At 43.8% G+C, this 24,903-nt stretch overlaps 2 protein-coding genes across 5 annotated transcripts in view; one reads left to right on the forward strand and one right to left on the reverse strand.

The window, feature by feature from the left end:
* Positions 1 to 19,290, forward strand: part of fbn1 (fibrillin 1) — a 71,176-nt gene extending 51,886 nt beyond the window's left edge. For all 3 annotated transcript variants that reach the window (XM_078279598.1, XM_078279516.1, XM_078279681.1), the window contains 17 exons: positions 570 to 695; positions 2,896 to 3,048; positions 3,183 to 3,245; positions 3,339 to 3,458; positions 3,591 to 3,710; positions 3,799 to 3,921; positions 4,418 to 4,549; positions 5,218 to 5,343; positions 6,276 to 6,482; positions 7,849 to 7,974; positions 8,220 to 8,342; positions 9,071 to 9,187; positions 14,959 to 15,087; positions 15,182 to 15,301; positions 15,839 to 16,070; positions 16,150 to 16,333; positions 17,645 to 19,290. In XM_078279598.1, the coding sequence (XP_078135724.1) occupies positions 570 to 695; positions 2,896 to 3,048; positions 3,183 to 3,245; positions 3,339 to 3,458; positions 3,591 to 3,710; positions 3,799 to 3,921; positions 4,418 to 4,549; positions 5,218 to 5,343; positions 6,276 to 6,482; positions 7,849 to 7,974; positions 8,220 to 8,342; positions 9,071 to 9,187; positions 14,959 to 15,087; positions 15,182 to 15,301; positions 15,839 to 16,070; positions 16,150 to 16,333; positions 17,645 to 18,022 (2,579 nt within the window). In that variant the 3' untranslated portion in view covers positions 18,023 to 19,290. The remainder of the gene's footprint in view (positions 1 to 569; positions 696 to 2,895; positions 3,049 to 3,182; positions 3,246 to 3,338; positions 3,459 to 3,590; positions 3,711 to 3,798; positions 3,922 to 4,417; positions 4,550 to 5,217; positions 5,344 to 6,275; positions 6,483 to 7,848; positions 7,975 to 8,219; positions 8,343 to 9,070; positions 9,188 to 14,958; positions 15,088 to 15,181; positions 15,302 to 15,838; positions 16,071 to 16,149; positions 16,334 to 17,644) is intronic.
* Positions 19,291 to 19,625: 335 nt separating this feature from the next.
* Positions 19,626 to 22,243, reverse strand: dut (deoxyuridine triphosphatase). Of its 2 annotated transcripts, XM_078279799.1 has the most exons (7): positions 22,080 to 22,243; positions 21,227 to 21,383; positions 20,861 to 20,952; positions 20,653 to 20,697; positions 20,478 to 20,552; positions 20,287 to 20,357; positions 19,626 to 19,759 (listed from the first exon to the last, which is right to left on the reverse strand). In XM_078279799.1, exons 1-7 carry the CDS (start codon positions 22,195 to 22,197, stop codon positions 19,703 to 19,705), a joined length of 615 nt encoding a protein of 204 aa, XP_078135925.1. In that variant the 5' UTR covers positions 22,198 to 22,243; the 3' UTR covers positions 19,626 to 19,702. The 2 variants fall into 2 exon arrangements, with proteins under 2 accessions (XP_078135925.1, XP_078136004.1); XM_078279878.1 differs by lacking the exon at positions 22,080 to 22,243 and having other exon boundaries at positions 21,227 to 22,073.
* Positions 22,244 to 24,903: the final 2,660 nt, after the last annotated feature.

Here is a 24,903-nt window from a genome sequence, read left to right on the forward strand (position 1 = left end):
ATCTTACCTCAATGTAGAGAACACGTGCTTACTTGCAGCATGCTCACACACATGGCACACATCACAGTTCTGCTGAGGTATACAAGAAGAGAATACACTGCCTCTTCACCTCCTCCTTGCCTTGCTGCTACAAAACACCCCTCTTCTCCTTTTCACACGTGGGAATGGGCCCAAGCCAGAACACTTGGATTGTTTATACAGTGGGGCTGATGAAGAGATATTCGGCAGACTTCAACACATTCCTGCTTTGTGCTCTGTTCCTGGAAGCAGGGAGGAACAGTACTGAATTCTCAGCATCAGTAACGGCAGCAGCTGGTCATTAAGATGAGCGAACATGTGACATGAAGGCTATAATACGCCCAATACTATCCATTAGTGTGATTACATTCTGTTTTATCACATTTGGATAGACCATGACGTACTTGTATGACTACATCCTTGCAGCTTTGACAGTAGTTCAAGGAAAAATTGAGATGTCAATGAAGCACAGCAGGAGGAGGAATGGATTTTGATGGATTTGATTTGTAAATATGATGAGGTGGTTGATGCTGTTCCTCTTTGTGTGTCAGATATTGATGAGTGCTCCCAGAGTCCCGAGATCTGTACATTTGGAACCTGCTCCAACACTGAAGGAAGCTTCACCTGCTTGTGTCCCGAAGGCTTCCAGGTCTCTGCCTCCGGACGCAGATGTTTAGGTAATTTGTGTGTGAGAGAGAGGGAAAAAGAGGCTATGAAACTATCATATGCATCAACTTTAATGTGTAGCAAAGTGTAAATACTAGTGTATCTGTATAGTCTGTTTCTGAGTGCTAGTGGAGACAAAGCAGCAGTCAGTGGTGTTAGACTTTTCCTGCTTGTTCATGATAGCACACTGTGTTCCAGCTGGTTCTGCTGCTGCTGCCTCAACAAGGCCAAGGGTGGCTCTGAACAGATCACTTTTCCATTTCCCTGTGTGTGTGTGTGCGTGTGTGTGTGTGTGTGTGTGTGTGTGTGTGTGTGTGTGTGTGTGTGTGTGTGTGTGTGTGGGTGTGTGTGTGTGGGTGTGTGTGTGGGTGTGTGGGTGTGTGTGTGTGTTTATGTACATGTGTGTTTTTAAGTTGGGTGGGGGAACGCTGAGTCCTCTGTCAGGGAGTTCCCCCTCCAAACACTGAAGTGATGACATCATCAGTTCAGTGAGGCAGTTTACAGTTTGTATTTCGCTTTTCTCTCCAGTGTCAGAAATTCTCGACTGCGGGTTAGGGGATAAGCAGGATAAGCTGGGTGGAGAGTGAGCAACATGGGCAGTAAAAGAGATCAAGGTTTCATTATAAGGACAAACCCTGTCCCACTGAGAAAACCCTTGTTTTTATTTAAAAAAAAACAATGATAGATGAAGAAAATCATGGTGACAACAGTGATTTTAATAATTTGCGGGTCTTTGTGTGCCATCATTAATATTTTATATTAAAAACATGATGGAGAGACATTTACACACTTGTGATTCATTGGCGAAATGAAATTCATTGCCAATTATTACATTGAATCATGAGGTAATACTGAAGGGTGAAAATCTCAATCATGAACACAACATCACTCGCTGCGCTTAGGTGCGGTTCAGCTGAACCTGTGCTCGTTTATGTCTTGGATTCTCATTTTTACTTGTGTGCTTTTCTTTTTATTATACATTTTGTAGTTGCATTGTTGGAGAGAGCCTGAGAACGAGAATTTCATTGCTAACGACTGCTTGAAACCTTCAGGTCCAGTTTAGCACGCAGCTGCGTTTTTAAGCCACTAAACCTCAGCTAAGTGATCACATGCTGAGTGATAGAGTAACAACTCCCCATGTTGTAGAGAAACATGGGGAGAGACAGAGAGGGGTGACATGTAACATTGGACCCTAGCTAGAATCATACTTGGATTATTGTGATTACAGTATCTGGTATGTGTCTTAACCACTAGGCCACCAATTTCCAATTAATTATATGTTATAAATTATAATGTCGTAGTGGTTTTGCAAATCTCCATAATCATGACCATTAAATATCTGTCACCACCATCACATTTGTGTCACCACTGTCAGACCGTTTGTTGGACTAGTTTGATTGATTTCTAAGCTTAATTTTCTAATTAATTTTGTTTGTTTTTTATATTATGTTTTTCAGTGTTCTGTCTCTGATTAAAAAAACTACTTAGCACTGACATGTTAGGTGACCATACCAAGGACGCACAATTTTTTAAACATTTGTATCATATTTCAGAAACTACAAAATAAGAATGACACATCCATGTGCAGATGCACATGTGCATGTGCTCACACACACTTGCACAACAGCTGTGCACAGAGCCCCATAAATCTCTTTTGCAGAAAGGCTGACAAATCAGTTTCATGGAGGAAAGTAACATGACACTCTTTGACATTGTCCTCACAGCATCATGTATGTGATCTTTGCCTCTGAGCCAGGTGTGTGTGCATGGGTGCGTGCGTGTGTGTGTGTGTGTGTGTGTGTGTGTGTGTGTGTGTGTGTCTGTGTGTGTGTGTGTATATATATGTGTGTATATATGTGTGATCTACGGTGGTCAGAAAGCTTATTTGTGTTGAGTTCAGTGAAGGCCAGTGCTAGCAGGAGAGCGCAACCATATGCTTCTCATTACAAGTAAGTGCCTGCCTAGTCCAGGAGCAACAAGAGCCCTCGGAAGCAGGGAGAAATACTGGCAAACACAGATCATTCAGGATAATTAGCCAACCTCTGTCCTCACTACAAATACTTCACCAAAAAATGAAGGGACAATTCTAAGTTGTAGTTTTGGTCAATTTACAGTACCTTAGGTACCCAGGCTCACTACTCCTTCCGTCTCAAAATGTTCACTACTTTTGTGTGCGTGTGTGCGTGCGTGTGTGTCTGTGAAAACCTTTAGATATCCGTGTGAACTACTGCTATACTACGTTTGAAAATGGCCGCTGCCTGGCTCCAAAGCCTCAGAACACTTCCAAGGCAGCATGCTGCTGCACTGGGATGCCAGGTCAAGGCTGGGGGAATCCCTGTGAAATCTGTCCCACCAAGGGAGAAGGTGTGTTCCACTTCCTATCACATTAGACACAAATGCACCCAACACACACTCATATGCAAGGATAACACAAGCTCTTGCACGAAATTGTGTATCATTTAATGGTATTCATGACTTTTCACATCTCATGGTTCCAGAGGCTTATCCTCTTCTCTGTCCCAATGAGGGTTATCAACGGGGGCCAGACGACCACCCAAAAGGTATGTGTGTCATCAACACTGTATCTTCACTGTCACATCTCTTTTATAGTTGTGGCATGTAATTCATTTGGTGTTTTTTTTCTTCCATTGTAGATATTGATGAATGCCTCAATGACCCTTGCATCAATGGCCAGTGCATCAACATAGACGGCTCTTTCCGCTGTGAATGTCCCATGGGATACAGTCTGGACATCAGTAGAGTCAAGTGTGAAGGCCAGTTTACTCACTGTTTTGCTATATTTCTCTCAATGTCTCCTTCGCCGCATCTTTCTCCCCTGATTTATTCTTCTGAATAATCTAACACCAACATGCTTAATGGAGTTTTTGTAACTTTCTTGAAAACAGACACTAATGAGTGTGCCATTGGCAATCCCTGCGGCAACGGCACATGCACTAATGTCATCGGTGGCTTTGAATGTGCATGTGATGACGGCTTTGAGCCTGGGCCAATGATGACTTGTGAAGGTATGTGAAATTATGTTTGCGCTCAATGATGCAGTCTTTGTAGTCCTGTACTGCTACTGTAACTTGCTGCTTTCTCTCACTTGTCCAGACATCAATGAGTGCTCCCAGAATCCTCTACTGTGTGCCTTCCGCTGTGTTAACGTGGTGGGCTCGTATGAGTGTAAATGTCCCACAGGATACGTGCTGCGCGAGGACAGGAGGATGTGTAAAGGTACTACAGCTAAATGACTCACTCATACACTCTGCTTTCTCAGTCATAGTCCATTTACTGGAAAGTGATGGTAGAAAATAACTAAGTACCTCATAGAGTCGTGCTGGCCCCGTCCCTAAAGTTACATAACACACTATCTCTGTGAGATTCTTAAGAGTTCTCTGTCTCGGACGAACTTTAAACACTCTGGACACTGTAGCCGGCCGAGACACTGTTTACACCTTCGCTCTCTCAGATAGCTCGGGCACCATAGCAACGGTTGTATTTGGAGGGAAGCGCTGAGACAGGAGGAACTTGTCAGTTTCTATAGCGTCACTGTTTACATTAGAGCTCCAGACAGACCACCAACCCTCCCACTACGTGCCTGTTAGCACTACAGAGCTCAGTATTGGATTGGGTGGTTTTACATGAAACCCTTAAGTGCTGCAGTGTTTATGAGTGTCTGTGTTACGTCACTGGTTATCCTCTTACTCTTAGTATACTCTGTGTTTTCCAGACCAGAATGAGTGTGAGGATGGTATAGATGACTGTGCCAGCAGAGGCATGACCTGCAAGAACCTGATTGGTACATATATGTGCATCTGTTCGCCTGGATACACACGGCAGCCCGGAGGAGACGGTTGCATGGGTAAGATTGTCATAGTGTCCTACTGCAGAAAAATATGAACCATCATTCTTGTTTATGGCCTCAAATCTTGGCTTCACTTTGCAGGAAATAAATATATGTTGATACTCATCCACTTTTGTGTAACAATGTTGAAAGCTAGTTGTTTATCCTGGATATAATTTTATGTTAGGTGTTGTTAACCCCCACATTTCCTTTCCTGGTAATTAGTGGACTTCTTACTGTCATACAATGGGCTTGAGCCATCAGAGACTTTGCAAACCCACAAGGCAAACTTAATTCTTCCCATTTTTGCTATGAAATCAAATGTTAAGCTCTGAATATTGTTCAAAATACTAGCAATCAGCAGCTTTAGTCAAAAATATCAGGGTTCACTCTTAAAAACCCATATATATAAAAAAGTACACAGTTTTTTAAAAATCTTGCCTATGTAAAAAAAAAAGTTGTTGGTTAAAGTTAAGATACCAACACGATTAAAAGAGTTTTTACTTTATATATGTAAGTATTCATACACACACCAATTTGGAATAAACCCTGCCACAGGATGAACGATTTCACAATGAACTTCCACTTCTCTGCTTCATTATCTGGTTTGACGTTTAACAAAAAAATCTTGTGTAAGATATATTTCCACTTTATCTTTACATTGTCCATGTGCATCTCTGTGTTAGATCTGAATGAGTGTACAGCCAAACCAGGTACCTGTAAAAATGGCCGTTGTGAGAACACAGTTGGCAGTTATCGCTGCAGATGTGACCAAGGATTCATCGCTAACCCCACACAGACTGAATGTATCGGTACGTATGTTGTTATCAATTTATATATGTTGCTCTTACTGTATGTTTTATTACACTGTGCTCTAACTTACTTATCTTCTTGTACTCTCACACGTATTACAGTCCAGTGTCAGTTTTAATCAGAATCTGTCGTGTCCTCACAGCCTCTTTAATTTGGCTTTCCGCCGTTTGTTCAGAACTTGTTCAGTTCTTGAATTAAGTCAGCTTGTAGGAAATGAGGCCATACAGTTAAACCCAAAAGAAAACACTTTTATTTAGTGGAATCTTGTTTCTGTATTTCACACATAATCAATGGAATATAACACTGGGATGGGAAGTTCAGGAGTCCAAAAGTTTAAAAAATGTTGGTCAATCATCTTTAGGAATCAGAAATTGTTAAATGAATTTAACACGTTTTAACCACTGGGACTTGAACATGGGTTTGACAATATTATTATTTTAGAGTTTAACATAGTCAAACGTTTTTTTTTCAGGAAGATAAAAAAAAGTACAGATTGTATGTCCTTTATATTTGGATAGAGATGTTTTATGCTGTTAACTATTGGCTAAATAGGTGAAAAAAAGGGGGATTTTAACCATTCCATGATACTGTATTGTTAAAAACCATGTGCCTGTTACTGTCAAGATAGGGGAGAGGAAATCCTTTCAAAGCCTTCCTCCCTAATCTAAATATATACTTCTGGATTGATGTGATGTGCTGAACTCGGTGAGAAAACCACCATGGAGATTTTGTTAGCTCTGTGGTTCTATGGCTATCTTACTCCTTACAGACAGTAGTGATAGAACAGTGTGGGTTATCTATTTATGTCTGGTTCTCTAAGGCCAGGTCCTGTCTGGGTGGTTTGGTCTGCTTTCAGGCCCACCTCTTTGTTTGTCCATCTGTCTGTTTGTCTCGCTCTCACGTTCCTTTGCCTGTCTCTCCCACCCTTCAGATAACCGTGAAGGCTTCTGTTTCACTGAAGTTCTGACCACCCTGTGTCAGATGACTTCTAGTAACAGGAACTTGGTGACCAAGTCAGAGTGTTGCTGTGATGGAGGCAGAGGCTGGGGCACCAACTGTGAGCTCTGCCCCCTGCCCGGGACCACTCAGTACAAGAAGATGTGTCCTCTGGGACCAGGGTTCACCACTGATGGCAGAGGTAAGTCCCTTTCAGACCGGAGGGATTTTTGCAGTTCCTAGAACATAACGTTCCTAGAACCCTTTTTTTTCTCGTGTTCCGACTGGACCAATTTGGGGATTATTAAGTTCCTCTGACTGCAGTTCCTGTAACTCTTTCAGCTCCTACTTCAGGGCATGGGTATTTTTCCCTTTTCCACATAGGAACCCTTAGTGACCTAGCAACGTCTGAAACACAAACAGTACATATTCTTCACTGTCTGTTGCAATTCGCCTACGTATGCTAACTCATAAGACAAAGATCACACATTCAACCACCGTTGTTTCGTTTGCCTGTTGCGCTCTGCTCTTCTATCTTCTTCCATCATATTAATTGGATCATATTACGCTGGAGCCCTCATCTTCTGTGTTTCTCTGTTAAGTACTCCAGCCTAGTCTTTAAACGCCGCCGTTCGAACTCCGTTATGAGGATCCCGGCAAGGCACAACAGGAACATTCCGATGGCCTCCTCCATGCTGGTTTGTTGTTGTATGTGGCGCTAAAGTCAAGTGACGATGCTATAAAGACCGTTGCCATGCTTGCGTCACTCCCTTACCCCTCCTACAAGTTCCTATGGCCACTTGGCCAGTGCAAATGCAAACGGCAAAACCGGTTTTGGGGAGAGTAGTTAGTAGAACTGTTTAGAAGTGGACTGTTCCTATAACTACGTTCCTGTAACTACTTGGTCGGAAAGAGGCTGTAGATCTCACTGCTGAAAATCAATCAACAATCAACAGCAGTTAATGAATATGGATCTTTCACTGACAATTTTGTGGTTAAAAAGTGTTATCTTTTATCAGTAGAGCTAACATGAGGTGGGTTTTTAAAATGACAACCTAAAATTGTTAAAATGACCATACTGGTAGTTTAGTTTAGTTGTCATTCATTTCATTCATTCACCTATCTTGGTTTTCACGGAGGCTGCAGCATCCAAGAGTTAAAACTTTCCCCACAGAAAAGCATTGCATTTATTACTATAGCTATGATAGCAGCAGATGAAACCTTGAAGACAAGAAAACAGTTATAAAATGTTCTGTTTTTGCATAAAATACCCCAGATGGTGCCAGTCTGTCTCAACAGGTCTTTTCAAAATGTTCTCTGCTCACAACTCCTATTATCATTATAAGGTACCTTAACATAATTTTTTTTTATTTAGCCAGAAAAAAAACAATAATTTTTTTCCTTGAAACAAAACTGAATTACTAAATGCATGGAATAATATTTATGATATGTTGTTATTCACTATTGAAATTCAGTTCTTGGCAAAATAATTCTCTAAAAGGAATCAAGGCAATTGACTGGTAATGTGATAAGATGATCTGGAGCTAACTTTTCTTGTTTCTTTCCAGATATTGATGAGTGTCGTGTGATGGGCAACTTGTGCAAGAATGGTCAGTGTCTCAACACTTTGGGCTCCTATAGCTGCACCTGCAAACCGGGCTACACTACTGACATCAGCAGCACACTGTGTGTGGGTAAGGCTTGATTTCACGTCCAGCACTTACACTTTATGGACTCTTTTCTTACCTTGCCTACCTCCCGTTCTCATTCCTGCTGTCCAGTAAAGAGCCGAAACTACGTGGGTGGACTGCCCACACACTCCTCTGAAAAATGCAGCCTGAGTCTGTCTGTCTCATCATCTCGCCTTATGGAATTTCTGGCTACAGGATCAAACTCTCTCTCTCACTGTCTCACCACCACCCTCTCCCTCTCCCTCTAGATGTGGATGAGTGCATTCAGGCACCAAAGCCTTGTAACTTCATCTGTAAGAACACAGAGGGAGGCTACCTCTGTTCCTGCCCCCGTGGATACATCCTACAGGAAGATGGAAAGAGCTGCAGAGGTGACACACACACACACACACACACACACACACACACACACACACACACACACACACACACACACACACACACACACACACACAAAACATAACCTCTAAATATTCAGATCAGTAGAGTTCAGTGGCATGCTTTTAGAAAGAGGGCACTGCTCTTGTAGCGACTCAGCTGTAGAGACAAATTTCCCCTTTGGGACAATAAAGTTGGAGTTCTTGCTTGACTTAGTTTCCAGGTTAGAGCCACTCTAGGTAGTGCTGAGTGGGCCGGGTGTTCTGCTTACTGTCCCAAGACGCTCCATTTGGACTGGTGTTTCCACGTGCACACATTTGTTCATGAACGTGTACCCTACATCCAGAGCCTGTGACACAGTGCATCTGGCAGTGTCTCTGTTTGTCATGCTTGTTTGTGAGTCTAAACAAGTGTGCTCGTGGTGTTCAGTTTTTTAGGTCCTCTTTCATCTTTATTTACAATAGCTTTAGTTTCCCCCTCTACAGTCCCCCTCCGTGATTCCGGTGTCTGGTTCATTTGCAGTTCATTTGTAGGTCAGTGACTGTAGAAGGACTGGAATTTGACTCACAAAAAAAGAGCAGTGCCTATACAGTAGTACATGCAGTGATCTGACACAGTTCCAACCACACTATCTTAAATGCATTACATAAACTACTAAGCAGCCACTTTTCTGTTAGGTTTACAGCTGGTTTTATGTTGTACAACTTCTCCTCTTTTTCAGATTTGGATGAGTGTTCGACCAAACAGCATAACTGTCAGTTCTTATGTGTAAACACCATCGGTGGGTTCACCTGCAAATGTCCTCCTGGCTTCACCCAGCATCATACTGCCTGCATTGGTAAATAAGCACATGCAGAATATAGATATACTGCACATCCAAATATTTATAGATATATCTGTGTATTCGCAAAAGCATAGTGTCACAACACTTCAACTAATTCAGCCTCCACACCCATATCTTGCCAAATGCACACACAGTATATCCTTTCACAGTGTCATTTCTTATAGTATCTTCCAGCCCAGCTCAAAAAAAGAGTCCTGAACCAGCCTCTTGTCTAACCCTAACCAACTCTCGTTCAGAGTTAATGGACTCCGGCTGATATCACACTGATCTTATTAGGCTGGACTGGTTTGGAGTCATGACAGCTTAACACTGCTTTGTTATGGAACTTTGCAGTGGATTGCCATGACTACCACAAGTTTTTTTTCCAGACCATAAAGCAGCTCCCATGACCTCACATTAAATCAGGGACAGGGATCCCTCAGTTTTGACTATAGGAATAACCCCAGGCAAATGACATACAGGAGGTGTGGATATGGTATTAATTTAAGAAGGTTGGAGAAACATGGGTGTGACATAAAAACACTTGTTCAAATCATATCACAGTAACTACTGCTGATGTACCAAAGTGTAGGACACTGCAGAACCCAAACTCCTTCAGGACAGGTGCTCATTGGACCGACACATTGTTAATGATCAGAACACTTTTCCAGACATGTTGTAAATACTGTCTATATCTAAATCTATAAGACTTTCTCAATCCTTCAAATACATCTTTTTCTTCAAGCTGTGGCTGTTAAGAAGTATGTATCCTTAATTCCTTATCCAGTATTATAATGTTTAAGGTATCTGTTTGTCAGTCACACTCACTAACAATGATCCTTACTAACAATACTTGTAACGATAGTTACGTTATTGTAACTCCAGATTCTATGAGTATAGGCGCAGCCCTCTAAGCTACGCTACTGGGTTTATCCCTTCGTGCATGCGCAGTCGTGAAGATTTCTTTCCCGCCCTTGCGTCCAGCACGGGCTTTCAACTACATCCGCAGAAACTTTATATAAACAGAGCGGACCCGTTGATCATCTCCCAACATCAGCTTTTTCTTCAGCTAATGTTACAGGAGCAGGTGGCCCAAATCTTAGAGGGCTGCGCCTATACTCATAGAATCTGGAGTTACAATAACGTAACTATCGTTCTATTTTGTATAGGCTTCGTCCCTCTAAGCTACGCTACTGGGTTAGGGCGAAGCTGATGTTGTCAATGCCACCTGCGACACAGAGCCCACAAGCAGAACATAGACTAACTTCTTTCACTAATGCACTGACAGGAGATTGTATCAGATAAACCGTTATTCTGATAAGAGAGCCTGCCATGGCAATGACTTGGCCTAGCTGGCTGCAAGGCCCAAGTCACGAGTGTAGGCGAGAAAAGTACGTGATTGACAAATATGGGGCGCCCGTGTTCCTCCCAGCCACCCAACGTGAGGGGGGGACCGCAGACAAGTACACAAGCAGCGGCACATCATTCCATGATTGAAGGCGTGCATGGTTAGTGAGAATTGTATCATGATTGATGGTGATAATTACGGGGACACCCGCGTTCCACCCAGCACCCAGTGCAGACGGGGTGAGGACAACAGGGAAAAACATACATGCAACGGCACATTATTCATCGTTGAGTGTGGACAGCACCGAGTGGATCATGGAGGGCTCAGACATATCACGCAGATAGAAACGGATTAATGGGCATGGGGATGCCCAGGAGGCCGCTGCGCAGATGTTGGCTACTGTCATGCCTCTGAATAAGGCGGCGGACGCCGACAATGCCCTCGTAGAGTGTGCTCGGATGCCCTGGGGGGGTTTGACTCTTCCTGTTTTGAAAGGGCCGCTCCTTGGGAGTGTTCCCTATAATGTACAAACAGCTGCTGTGTCTGCCTAATGTCCGCTGTGCGTAAAACGTACTGTGATAGCGCACGCACCGGACACAAACGGTGATTGCATCGTTGTTATGAGGCGGGGGGAAAAAACCCTTCGAGGGAAAACACTCTCGACCGAAAGGAATTTGTCATAACTTTCGATGTGAATGAGGGGTTAGGCTGTAAGGTGGCTGCACTCCCGTCCCCTCTAATAGAGAGGCAGGACGGCGAGACTGACAGCGCACATAAGTCGCTCACTCTCTTGGCTGACGTCAGGGCAAGGAGAAGCGCCGTTTTTAGTGATAGCATTAGTGAGAGGCTTGTGCCAGAGGCTCGAAAGGAGGCTTCCCCAAAGCTCAAAGCACCAGGGCTAGATCCCATTGGGGTGTGAGAGAGCGCACGGCGGGTTTCTGACGCCTGACCCCTTTCAGAAAACGCTTCACCAGGGGGTGCGCAAAAACCGTCCTCTCTCCATAGCCTTCGTGGCAGGACGAAATAGCTGCCGCGTAGGCGTTGACTGTAGACGGAGCTAAATCATTATCCACCAATGTTTGGAGATAAGTTAACACGAGAGGCAGGGGACACGATATGGTACTGTAGTAGAGGGTGCTCTAGCGTTCTGGATAGTGCGCACCACTAGAGATCATAGGGACCGGGGGAAAAGCGTATAGGAGGGTTCTGGGCCAGGGGTGGTGGGAGAAGGCATCTACGCCGAGGGGTGGATCGTCCCGTGCGCTCAAGGACAACCACAGAGCGCACTGTGTGTTCTCTCGTGAGGCGACGAGATCCACCTCCGCTTTCCCGAACCTGCTCCGCAGCTTCTGAACAATAGAGAGATTCATTTTCTACTCGTTGTGAGAGGGCCCTCCCCTCGACATTAGGTCGCCGCCCGGTTCAGGACCCCGGGGATGTAGACTGCTTTGAGGGACAACAGATGACTGTGGGCCCATAGCAGGAGGCTCCTGGCTATTTTCAATAGTCGGGCCGAGCGCGCGCCGCCTTGACGGTTTATGAACGCTGCTGCTGTAACGTTGTCTGTCCGTACGACGACATGTCTCCCTACTATCACTGGAGCGAAGTGTTTTAGAACCTTCAGCACCGTGGACAGCTCCAGGCAGTTTATGTGTGGGAGAGGGGGAGGGAGAGGGGGAGGTGGCCCCCCGCACAAAATGTGTGGGGGTCCAGTGAGTACCCGAACGGTAGCCGGTTGTACTGGAAATGGGCCCCTTGGAAAAAGAAGCGCAGGAATTTCCTGTGTCTGGGAATAATTTGGATGTGAAAGTATGCGTCTTTCAGATCCACAGACGTAAACCACTCGTGGTGGAGGAAACATTCCAACACGTCTGACAGTCAGCATGTGGAATGGGCGCTCCATGATGCATCGGTTGAATTGGGACAGGTCGAGAATGGGGCGCAACCCGCCTGACTTTTTTTGGAGTGAGAAAGTAGCGGGAATAAAATCCCTCGTTCTCCTCCCCCGTAGGAACGCGCGAAATTGCCCCTTTTTGACAGTAGCTCCCCTAGCTCTGTCATCATGGCATCTGACTCTGCCTGGGATGACATGGTTGTCTCCAATACGCCCGCGAAGCGAAGCGGGGGAGAGGCGAACTGAAGTGTGGAGCTCCGTGTTATCAGCTTTGACATCCATGAGTCCATGTGTGTCAGCCTGATCCATGCTGCGCTGTGCTCTGAGAGCGGGCGTGCGCATGTCTGTGGTTTGTTACAGACATGGCCAGCAAGGAGCGCAGAGCCCATTCCGCCGCTGGGCGAAACGTGAGATCGTGAGATTGTGACGGCCAGCCGGTCACCGCCGTGAGGGGCGGGAGCAGCCACCGGGTCATCGTCTTCCTCGTCCCGCTGGCATGGCCGGGGGGAGAGGGATGACTGAGCGGCACCGTTCATAGTGAATGAGCGTTCGCTCCCGCTGTCTGCATAGTGAGAGAGCGGTGGAGCTCCGCGTGCAGCGGTGGGCAGGTGTGCGCTTGTGTGAGGAACGACTGTCATGTTGTCAGCGCACTGTTCAGTGGGCCCTTAAAAGGGTCTACGGGTGGGGTAAAGGTGGGGGCCGCCTTCATTGTCCTCCGACTCCGTGAAGCCTGCCGGTCATGTGGAGCCGGCAGTCGCTGCGGAGGGGGCCGGGTGGAGGAGCGAAGCTCAAAGCCTGGGAAAACAACGTTCATGGCGGCCGTCATGGCGACGGCGCTGCTGTGGAGGAGCCACCTTCCAAGAGCCAAGCCTTCGAAATCGTTCCGCTTGGTGAAGGTGGGACGTGGCTGTCTGTAGGCGGGGCCCAAATAGTCCATCAGGAGTTATGGGGCCGTACAGAAGCTTGTGTCTGACGTCAGTGGGTAGCTGTGTCATGTGGAGCCAGATGTTTCGCTGGGCCACAGTCTGCCACGCCATGACTCTGGACAACGCCACCGTGGACGCCGTGGTCAGGGTGAGGATCGTGGTCATAGCTTTGCCAATCTCCATGGCTAGCTCCGGAGGAAGAGCTCCCGGAGAATGGCAAAGCAAAGCTATATTGTTCTGTGCTGCGAGACCCTGGGCCGCACACTGGTGTGACCGGTCAGTGACCTGAGCACATACCTGATCCTGGGGCGAAGGAGGCGTGGGCTTCTGGTGGCCGAATAAAGTGGCCTTCCGAAGCAGGATGGATGCCAGGCTCTGCTCCGGGGGGGGGACTGAAGGGAAGCCCGCTTCTATGTCGCCTTGAACCCGAGTAAACGGGGCGTAGCGAAAGACGGGAGCCTTCAGTTTCCGGCCGAAGCTCCGTGAAGCGCGGCCAGAGTGGAGCCCGTGAGGAGGGCGGCTCCTGAGCGTAAACGCGAGCGGGGGCTAGAAGCTCATCCGGGAGTGCTATGCCTCTCTGGTCTGCCGCCTTCTTGATGATCTCTGGCAGATCCAAGAAGAGAGTCTTAGCGGTGGAGGGTGGAGCCGCCTGAGGCAGAGGGGAAGACCGCCGGAGCGGTGCCCTTGGCCATTCCGGAGATGGGGAGAGCCGCAATGGGAGGGCATCGATCCCCGTTTCGAGGTCCAGTTCTCCCAGGGGGGAGGAGGGACAGCCGGTGACGGAGGTGTTATCCGAGGGAATCGAGCCATCGGACTCGTGCTCGTCGATAAAGCCTTCCTCCGGCGGATCCAGGGTGTTGACAGATTGCCGTCTGTCTGCCCAGCTGCCATCCCCTTCTCCACTAGCCTGACACTCCAGAAAAGCTTCGCCCACCGGTTAAGCCCTTTAGATGGCAGGCGGGCGCAGAACTGGCAGGAGGCGTCGGGGGTGAGAGCCAGGCCGGCGTGAGCGGCGCCAAGGCAGGTCTCGCAGTGGGAATGGAGGTCCGGTGGCAGGATGTAGCCGGTCCGGCAGGTGGGGCAGAGGCGAACACCGCTGGAAATCGAGCTTGTCTTCATACTGCTAGCTTGAAGAAAAAGTGGGAGATGATCAATGGGTCCACTCTGTTTATATACAGTTTCTGCAGACGTAGTTGAAAGCCCATGCTGGATGCAAGGGCGGGAAAGAAATCTTCATGACTGCACAAGGGATAAACCCAGTAGCGTAGTTAGAGGGCGAAGCCTATACAAAATAGAACTGGATGTTGTGTGTAGATTATTTCATCAACTATTATTCCCAAGGTCTAGAATGAACTTTCGCACTCAAATGTTTTTTGATGACCTCTTCTGGTGTGAGATCAAATCAGTAGGTGAGAGATTGTATTCCTAAACCCCTGAAGACTGTAACATAATTTGTACCAGCAGTCCATGGTGGACCTGCCCTATTTTTTGGAACCAATGTCAACTTGCTCAAATCAATTTTAAAATGACTCTGCACATCCAAATCAGGGTTACAATCAGCCTTTATATCGTGTTTCCCGTCTTATCCTTGTCTGAACCTTCCCTCTTCTCTGTGCAGACAACAATGAATGTGCTACAGACCCCAATCTGTGCGGCTCCAATGGTGCCTGCCAGAACACTCCCGGGAGCTTCAATTGCGACTGCCAGCGGGGATTCTCATTAGATCCCAATGGACAAGCCTGTGAAGGTCTGAGAACAATTGATACCAACGTCAGTGTCAGCTGATTCATTAAAGAAAATAGGCTCTTACTGTAGTTTTGTTGTATGTTTGTCCGTGACAGATTTGGATGAGTGCGATGGTAACCACAGGTGTCAGCATGGATGTCAGAACCTGGTGGGTGGATACAGGTGCAGCTGTCCACAAGGCTACCTACAGCACTACCAGTGGAACCAGTGTGTGGGTGAGTAATACCGCTGTTCTTTTTATCAGCAAATATAAAAATTCTTTCCTTTTGGGGCATCCTGATGACTTGGTTGCCAAAGTATGTACCATGCAGCCTTGATGTTCTGGACTAAAGCCCGGCCCTGAGCCTGTTTAAAACACGTTATCCATCCTTCACCTCTTTCCTGCCACTCTTAAAATATAAATATGTCAAAATTGTTTTTCCTTTCCTCTGGAAGTTCAACCCTTTCCTTACTGTGGTAAGGTCATGAGAAGGGACAAAAAAAACAAATGAAAAGAGGAGGGTGGTGCAACATCAAAATATCAAAAAAGTGCATAAAATAATTTGAAATAGTTCAGGCATAGACAAAGTAATTGTGTGGCACAGTGTGTGTGACTTGGTGTATACCCCAAAATAAAGCATTTTTTTAAACCTCTATTTTTAGTTGAATCTCTCCACATATTGACATTCATGGCAGAATTTCCCAGTATTGTTTGTGTCCTTCAACTGGAATGACCTTGTTTGTTTACTTCCCGTCAACTTCCTGTGACCCAGATGAGAACGAGTGTATGAACAGCCAGATCTGCGGGGGAGCGTCATGCCACAACACCCTGGGGAGCTTCCGCTGCCTCTGCCCCACCGGCTTTAACTACGAGCAGACGGGCGGAGGCTGCTCAGACGTCAACGAGTGCTCCACCAGCCAGAACCCCTGCAAGTTTGGCTGCTCAAACACAGACGGGGGCTACCTCTGTGGATGTCCGCCTGGATACTTCCGTGCCGGACAAGGGTACATGAGTGAACAACTGTGTGTGTGAAAGCTGTCTGTAGACGTTTCTAGTTGACTGATGGCTTTGTCTACGTTTCAGGCACTGTGTCACAGGTTTGGGCTTTACTAGTGGCGGCTCCAGTGTTGAACAGGGAGGTGAGGTGGATGATAATTCTCTGTCTCCTGAGACCTGCTATGAATGTAAGATCAACGGCTATCCCAAGAAGGGACGCAAACGCCGCAGCACCAACTCAACACAGGAGGATCCTCTGGAAGACATGCAGGTAATCTGTCTGCCTGAAAACACACTGAGGACGCAGAGGTAATGAGGAACTTTAGGGTTACCCACCTGAGGGTACTTAACATTCAACAATTACATACTTAAACAGGGCAGGTGTTTTATAAACTTATTCCAGGTATTTCTGACTCAATACTAGGGGTGTCACGATTTCGATAAATCGAAAATTGATCAAAATGAGCTTTCGATTTTGAATATTGAAATTAAAAGCAGGATCAGCGATTGCACCAGTATTTCTTTCTCTCTCCAGCCCTGCCTACTTCAAATGTCTTAAGAAAAAACAAAAACAGACACAGCGTAGTTTACCAGCTGGTAGCATGCAGCTAAAGACACAGGGTAACGTTAGCTTACCAGTAGTCTGCAGCTGCTCTTTTCTAGACACCATGGCCACTGCTGGATTCGAAGATGACGGAGAAACAACAGAACTCCTGCGTCCCTGAAGTCACCAGTGTGGCTACATTTTCCCGTGAGTGAGTTGGGCTCCGAAAGGACTTCATGGTGCGTTCATGTATATCTCGGTAAACTAATGGTGCTTTCAATTGCACTTCATAAATTTTGAAAAACTCAAACTGTTGTTTTAAAGTACCCTTCTGCCATCTGGTGGCTCTTATTGTGGCATTGCCTTCACTGCTGAAAAGCAAATGTTTAAATCGAATTGAATCGTGGATTTGGAGAATTGTGACACCCCTACTTAATATGTATAAATTAGACTACTATGGCCAACAAAATAATATTAAATAAAAAAATACAGTAAAGGCTTCAGCTTTACTTTCAGAATTGTATTCCTGGCAGTGTGGGAAAGGCCTTGTAACAGCGTTTAGACGTTCATGTTGGGAAATAAAATTTACAGTTACAGGCCCTTTGCTGTGTGTCATCCCCCATCTCTCTCCCTCTTTCATGTCTATCCACTTTCAAATAAAGGGAAAAAGCTCCAAAAAAGTAATCTTAAAAAAAAACCTTATCTTTGGACATGCTGTTTTGAGAATGTTTCATTCGCCATGGCCTCTGTTGTATGTAATTTGGTGTGAAAATTTAAAATAAATAGAGTTGAAAAAAAAAGAAAAGAAAAAGAAACCTTGTCTTTGGTTTCTGCTCAAACCTTTCTGAGGGTGGTAGGGGACGCATTGACGGAACACAGGACCTCACTATTGCTAAAATCCTGGCAACAGCCCTGTTTGTATGTACTTTTATTACACATTGTCCCTTTACCTCTCTTGATTAATGACAGAAAACTTACTGTACTGTAGGACACATGTCATATACTGTATCCACTAAAATCTGTTGTTTCTTCCTGCAGCTGACTGAGGTCAGCCTGGCGAGTGTGGACATCGAGGACACCCTGCAGCTCCACCTGAACATTAGCGACTTAAGCAACCGTGACCACATCCTTGAGTTCACCCCAGCCTTATCCACCCTCACTGACCACGTGCGCTACAGCATCGACTACGGAAACGAAGAAGGCAACTTTAAAATCAACCAGAGAGAGGGCGTCAGCTACCTGCATCTGAGCAAGAAGAAGGCCCTCCCCCCAGGGGCGTACTACCTTCAGATCAGCAGTACGCCTCTCTACAGGAAGAAGGAGCTGGCTGAGCTGGAGGACCGACACGATAAAGACTACCTCACAGGACAGCTGGGAGACGTACTGAAGATGAGGGTGCAGATCATCCTCCATTAACCATCACAAGACTGAGACGAGCAGATGTTGCTGGCAGCTGCTAATCCAGTGTCAGTCTCGCATTTCTCAAAAAGGCCAAACATCACTGACTCTGGATCAGCGGTTAGGGACAACTTCTTCTTGCTCCAACAGGGAGAAGGGCTCGCCACCAAAGAGACAAGAAGGGGGTGGGGGGAGGGACTTTGTCATTTGATTGCCAAAGATGATTCTACATATCATAGATAACCATTTATGTGGAAAATACTAGCTGAATGAGGCAGAATGAGATATTTCAGTCAAATGAAGAACATATTGCCCTGACACACAACTTCAGCTGTGTGTGAAGCACTATCGAGAGTGTGAATGGTTTTTGATTGTAGGGTTTAATGTTGTATGATGATATGTGGAATCAGGTGCCATATTGAAGGGCATGAGGACTGCATAAAGTTCCGAAGGCCGAGTTTTCTAGAACCCAGCTTAGATGGAAGAAAAGGGTGAGTCCAAATAGTCTGCAATACATTCATTTCCTCCCCTCAGGTAATAACTGAACAAACCTGGATACACGAAAGTAAACACATTTCTCCTTCCCCAGATATTAATTGTAATGGAGTGAAGATGGAAAAAAAGATTATGAGAATGTTAAGGAGAGGAAAGGAACCCACTATGGACTATTGAGATGTAGCCATGTCTGAGCTTGAATGACTCCTACTGCATATTTAAACAATGCTTTTCCATCTTTCCTACTGACTAGAATAATTCATATTTACTGGTGCTAGCAACACAACCACATAGACTTCTGAATGCACTGTACTACTATACAAAACTCAGTAGTTAACAAGATACAATCCCGTTGGTCATTCTGAAGATTTCATGTCTTTGCAACAGTAACAGTTAGCTTCATAGCCTGTCCGCTCTCCCCTATACTACATGTAAATTGTGTTTATACTGTAATAATCGATGCCACTTTTAATCTATGAAGCATTTGTAAACTAGAGGAAGCCCCTGGAATAGAGGGGGTTTGTAATGGTGCTTATAATGACCAACTACTTCCTTTAACTGTGTATACATACACACACACACACACACCTGCACACACACACACATTGATGACGCCAAACCTGGGCCTTCATGATTATGCACTGAGGTCTCCGTGGCCACACATCCTCTCACAAATACAATCAGTGCTGCATTGCCACGGACCAGCCTGACACCAGTCTGTGTTCTCTGTTCACATCAGTGAGGGTTTAGTTGTAAATTCACAATAAAAACATATTTTTGGTGTATATGTATTTACTGCTGTGCTTTCCCCTTTTATCCAGATTTACTTATTGTGACGGAGTTCAACAGAAAGCTGCTAGCTTTATGTAAGAAATCCTTCTTCAGTTGTGTGTAACCCAAGTAAAGTGCAATATGATCTCTGAATGTTTAGCTTGTGAAACTCACTTTACCCCCAACAGAACCTGACATGGAGTTGAGCGGTTTAAGTGATGCAATTCTTGTCCTGCACTGCCCCCATGTGGAGATTTGGAACATTTATATTTTTACTTTGCAGGAGGTCAGACAAGAAGTTCATCTGACAGAACCCAAAACTGACAGTCCCAGTAAAGACCCACGACTCTCCAAGGAACAGAAAAAGAAGAACTTTATTAACACAAATACATATATTTAGAACACGTACATTTGCAATTATATTTGGAGCTTTCAGTTTCGGCCAGTTGATCCAAAACCTCCGTCACCACGCTCCGTCTCATCAAGCGTCTGAAAGAACACAGCCATGCAGTTTTTCCATTTAATGATTAAATATAATCTGATGACATTCACATTAAATAGAAACCTACTACTACTACTACTACTACTAGTAAGGCCACACAAATCTGACAATGTTTCCAAAATAACCTTCATGAGGTTATAATCAGTTTTTGTTTTTACTGTTTTAGAGAGGGGCCGATTCAACTTAATGAATTTGAGGATGTAGTTTGCGGTGTTGTTAAATTGTATTGTTTTATACAGCGATGTTTGTTATTTAGCCTTTACTCCGATATAAATGGGATGGGCAAAATAATAGAAACACCAGTCAGTATAACAATAAAATTCAACAGCACCACAAACCACATCCATGATCATTAAGTTGAATCAACACAGTATTAGTTTCAACAACAATATAACCTTCATGAAGCTCATATTTATTGCTGGACTGTTGTATTGAACTGCTAGTTTTAGCTAGGTGTACCTAATAAACAGGCAACTGAGTGCATGTATGCGTTTATATGTTGTGTACAGTTTACCTTTTGCTCCACCAGATCTGGGTAGCAGATCCTCTCACACACCAGCTGAGCAACTCTGTCGCCCTTTTTCACTGCAAAGAGGAACAGAAGGAGATGAGACAATCATTTCTAATCTGTTGGGTGAAGTATTGCTGGTACCTTTGATACAAAAAAAAAAAGTGATGTTATATTTCACAGATGCCACGACTCACCATCAAATGTGTCCTTGCTGAAGTTGAAGAGCACAACTCCCACATTTCCTCTATAGTCTTCATCTACAACTCCAGCTGAGGAGAACATACAGAGACATTAGAGAAATTAAAATGGCTGACATGACGAGTGTTAAAACATTACCTGCATTAGTAGGTCGAATAGGCAAAGACTCACCACCAACATCAATAAAGTGTTTTGCTGCCAGTCCAGACCTCGGAGCTGGGAATGACAAAATGGCATGAGACAGTTATGACATGTTGTTCTGCAACTGGTGTAACGTAATCTTAGCGTGAATTCACGTGCACTGAAACAGTGCAATAGACACAACAGGGGAAACGTAATACAGGATTTGCAGGGCTGCATCAATATGTAAAACACTCACCCACTCTCCCATAGCAGCCATGTGGAACTGCTATCTGGATGTCTGTCTTCACAATGGTCTTATCCATAGGACCAATGGTGTAATCATATGCACTGTTAAAGTTCAGAGAATAAAAAGGTTAGCTGGCATTATATTCATATAACAGACGCTTTTATACACGGCAACGTTTAGTAAGTAGATTTAATCTGTGTAGGAGCACAAGCTAAATGTTCAAACATTTTAAGTGAAATTTACAGTTGGATTCTCACACACACACACACACACACACACACACACACACACGTTACAACTTCTGTCCCACTATTAAAAACCATCAAGTTATTAGTGAACCCAGACATAATTTTAAAATGTATAAGGTTAACCAACCTGTAGAGATCATATCCCGCTGCTTTAGTTGAGCCTCTGGTAGGGGTAGTGGCATGCTCAGAAAGTTTTGCAAACTTGAGGACTGGTCTATCTTCTGCAGGCTTTGTCTCTGCCCTTGCTCTCTTTGATGGAGAGACTGCAGATGCATCTGTGACTTCTAGGACGGGCATATTGGCAAAGTTTTCACAGTTAAAAACCGATAGTGCACTAAATAATTTATACGGACCAGGAGACAAAACTACAACCGGCTACTACAAGATTAAAAACTCTTCCTTCTGCGCTCCAGTTTCTTGACGGTCCTACTTTGAATGAATTTCCCGCGTGGAGGGGTGGAAGTTGCGCCAAATTAGCCCCTCCCCCAAACCACGTAAATCCTAAGATACTTACACAAGGCAAAACGTAATGAAAGTAACTCTAATAGCTTATATAAGTTGCTACAGAACTGTTATTAAATGCATTGGGAGAAGAAAACCTGTAAATAAATAAATCGGCAAGAAAGCATGGCTGTAGGTAAGGACGGTATGCTCTGTAACTGTGGCAACCCTCTTTTTTTTTTTACAAGTTATCGCGAGAGTTATTATATAAACAGCTGTAACCTTTAAAATGGAAAAACCATGAGCACAAGAAAGTATTTGGAGAATATTAAGCCTCACTTTACCTAGCTACGCGTTGCACCAGAATAAAACAGACGCAGTGTATGAGGTGTTTACGCGTTTAGTACACCAAAGATAGTGCAACATAATAAAACCAAAGCGTATGGTTTTAGTTACAAAGTGCTAGGCATGCTAGCAAAGCTAATGTCAATAAGCACTTGACATGTCATTAACGTTATCCATCCTAAAGTCTTGCTTGCCTTTGTTAAGAGTGGGCGTCTGAAAATGAAATTCCCTGCCTAAGACATATAGATTAGCATCAAAAATCGCAGAGCATTTTAACTGAAGATCCCTTAGCCTTAGCAACGTTCGTGTCATATTTGCTGGCTAACGTCGTCTGCAAGCTACAGCTGATTGCACCGCACTTCCTCCTCCTCCCCCTGTTACGTTGCTCCTCGCCATCACGCGGTCTTACCGTATTATAGGATTATACATCCATGCTCCTCACTCTTCAACAGAAGGCAGACTCAAATGTTAAACGAAATCATTTGTTTAGATATATGGCCCATAGATATAGAAGACATTTTTATATCTATATAGATAAAAATCATCGAAATGTAGTTTATTCTATGATAGGCTATATCAACTTACTCAATTTGTAGTTTTTAAATGGTTGTGTACGGTGGTGGAATGTAACTAAGCACATTTACTCAAGTACTACTTAAGTACAAATTTGAGGTACTTGTGCTTCACTTAAGTCTTTTCTTTTCATGTCACTTTCTACTTCAAAGTCAAAGTAGACCCATCTTTATTAGTCTCCCAATGGAGACATTCGTTTTGGACACAGAGAAATTGCTGCAAGAGTTACAACAGAGACACACAACAAACACAGGGTTAAAACAGTTAGAAGACAAATGTACATTGAACATCTAGAATACTCAAAGAGCTGTGCAAATTGCAAATTACCATTTTCTATAGGCTACTTGTGCAAAAAAACAACACGTGAGAGTAATCAGATAGAATGATCTTAAAATGCCTGATTGTTGCATGATTAAAAAGCTCCTGCGGGTTGAGGGGTGCAGGTGTTCCCATAATTTTGCCTGCCGTCTTGACCAGATTAAAAATCTGAGTTTTGGTTTTGACTGTCAAATTTCCAAACCAGCTGGTAATACCGTACTGAAGAATTGACTCTATTGTTGCTCCATAGAAGATTAACATGATATTTTTACAGACCCCAAACACTCTAAGTCTGCGCCAAAACGGCTCAGAGCTGATGCAGTCATTGGTGTACAATGTAAACAAAAGAGGTGAACTGACACACCCTTGGGGGGCGCCAGTGCAGCACACTGCTGGATCAGACATGGAGGAGTTAAACTTCACCTGCTGTGGCCTGTTTGACAAAAAGGAGTGATACCACCTGATTAAAAAGGGATTTACATTCAACTGAAATAATTTCCTAAGCATGATATCTGGCTGGATTGAGTTAAAGGCAGAACTAAAATCAACAAAAAGCAGTCTACCATATGCAACAGGACTTTCAAGGTGCTTCAGAGTGAGGTGCATTATTGTTGATATGGCATCACTTGTACTACGATTTTTTTTGTATAAGCGAATTGGTATTTATCTAACATTTGTTCCACATCTGTGTGGAGTTTCTCTATCACAAGCCTCTCCAAAGATTTAAAAACATTGGCGGTAATAGCCACTGGCCGATAATCATTGTTCTCCTTGTACTTCTACTCCACTACATTTCAGAGAACAATGTTGTACTTTTTACTCCACTACATTCATTTGACAGCTGTAGTTAGGCTACTATAGTTACTTTACAAATTAATATCTTTTAAAATGCAAAATATGTAGTTTATAAAACACCAAGTTTTGCTACAAATTAAACTACCCAACAATATAACGGCCTACAAGTCCAGCTGAAGTGATTAGACGATTAAACACTGAGTTGATTGACAGAACTGTTTTGATAATTTCCACTTTCTAAAATGTGAGGATTTTTCTGTGTTGAGTACTTTTACTTTTAATACTTTAAGTAAATTTTTCTGATAATACTTGCATACTTTTACTTAGTAAAAGTTACATTTTTGCTGCAGGACTTTTACTTTAACAGAGTATTTTTATAGTGTGGTATTAGTACTTTAACTTAAGTAAAGGATCTGAATACTTCTTCCACCACTGGCTGTGTAAAGGATGTGTGTATGTCTATCTAACTTTTGGCTGAGATCATACTCGTATTATTTCCTTATGAATTAGATGTGAAGTACTTAATATCCATAATTAATAAAACTGAATCAAAAACCAAAAGTCACATTTAAAACAATTCACTTTGCTCATTATGTAATTATATAATCATTATATGGAGCAGCAAGCTAATTTCTAATGACTTGTCATTGGAGATTATACAGTCAGATCCCAAAGTCTTAAATCTTGAGTCTGCTGCCCCCAATTGCGAATACATCGCATTGTCATACAGGATAACTATTAGGATTCCCATTCATTGCTGATATTCAAGATGTGCATATGACCTCTAACTCTTATCATTTTGCATTAAACAAATATGCATTTGTTCCAACAAATTGTCTAAATGACTGTATTTGTCCACACCAGATTTCCCCAGAGCTTGTCTTTGAAACAGAGGGAGCTCATGAAGTATTTTGTAGTAGAATTGGCTGCTCTGCAGACTTTATACTTGTGTTTTTCACATAAAACCCCAGTGTGTTAAGTTGTAACAACAACCATCATAAAGTTAACATAAAGCTAACTAGATATATAAAAAATCTAAAAAATAAAAATATATAATTCAAAAATACTAAAGTAATGTGCAATGTAATGTACTAAAAACAACAACAAAAAACAATATCTGACGCTATCTTATCTAATCACCTACTAAATCACAGAGACATGAATAAGAACAGCTCAAAATTGTATAAATCCTTTATTTCAGGTAATCACAATTATGCAAATAGGAAGGACAGACAATGGGTAAAAATATACAGACGAAATGGCTTTACAATCATTTATTTCGCAAAAAGTGTGCTGTGATAGTAACATTAAACATATTTAAACAGTAGCCTA

Source organism: Sander vitreus, chromosome 1 (assembly GCF_031162955.1).
Source record: "Sander vitreus isolate 19-12246 chromosome 1, sanVit1, whole genome shotgun sequence".
Taxonomy (NCBI): domain Eukaryota; kingdom Metazoa; phylum Chordata; class Actinopteri; order Perciformes; family Percidae; genus Sander; species Sander vitreus.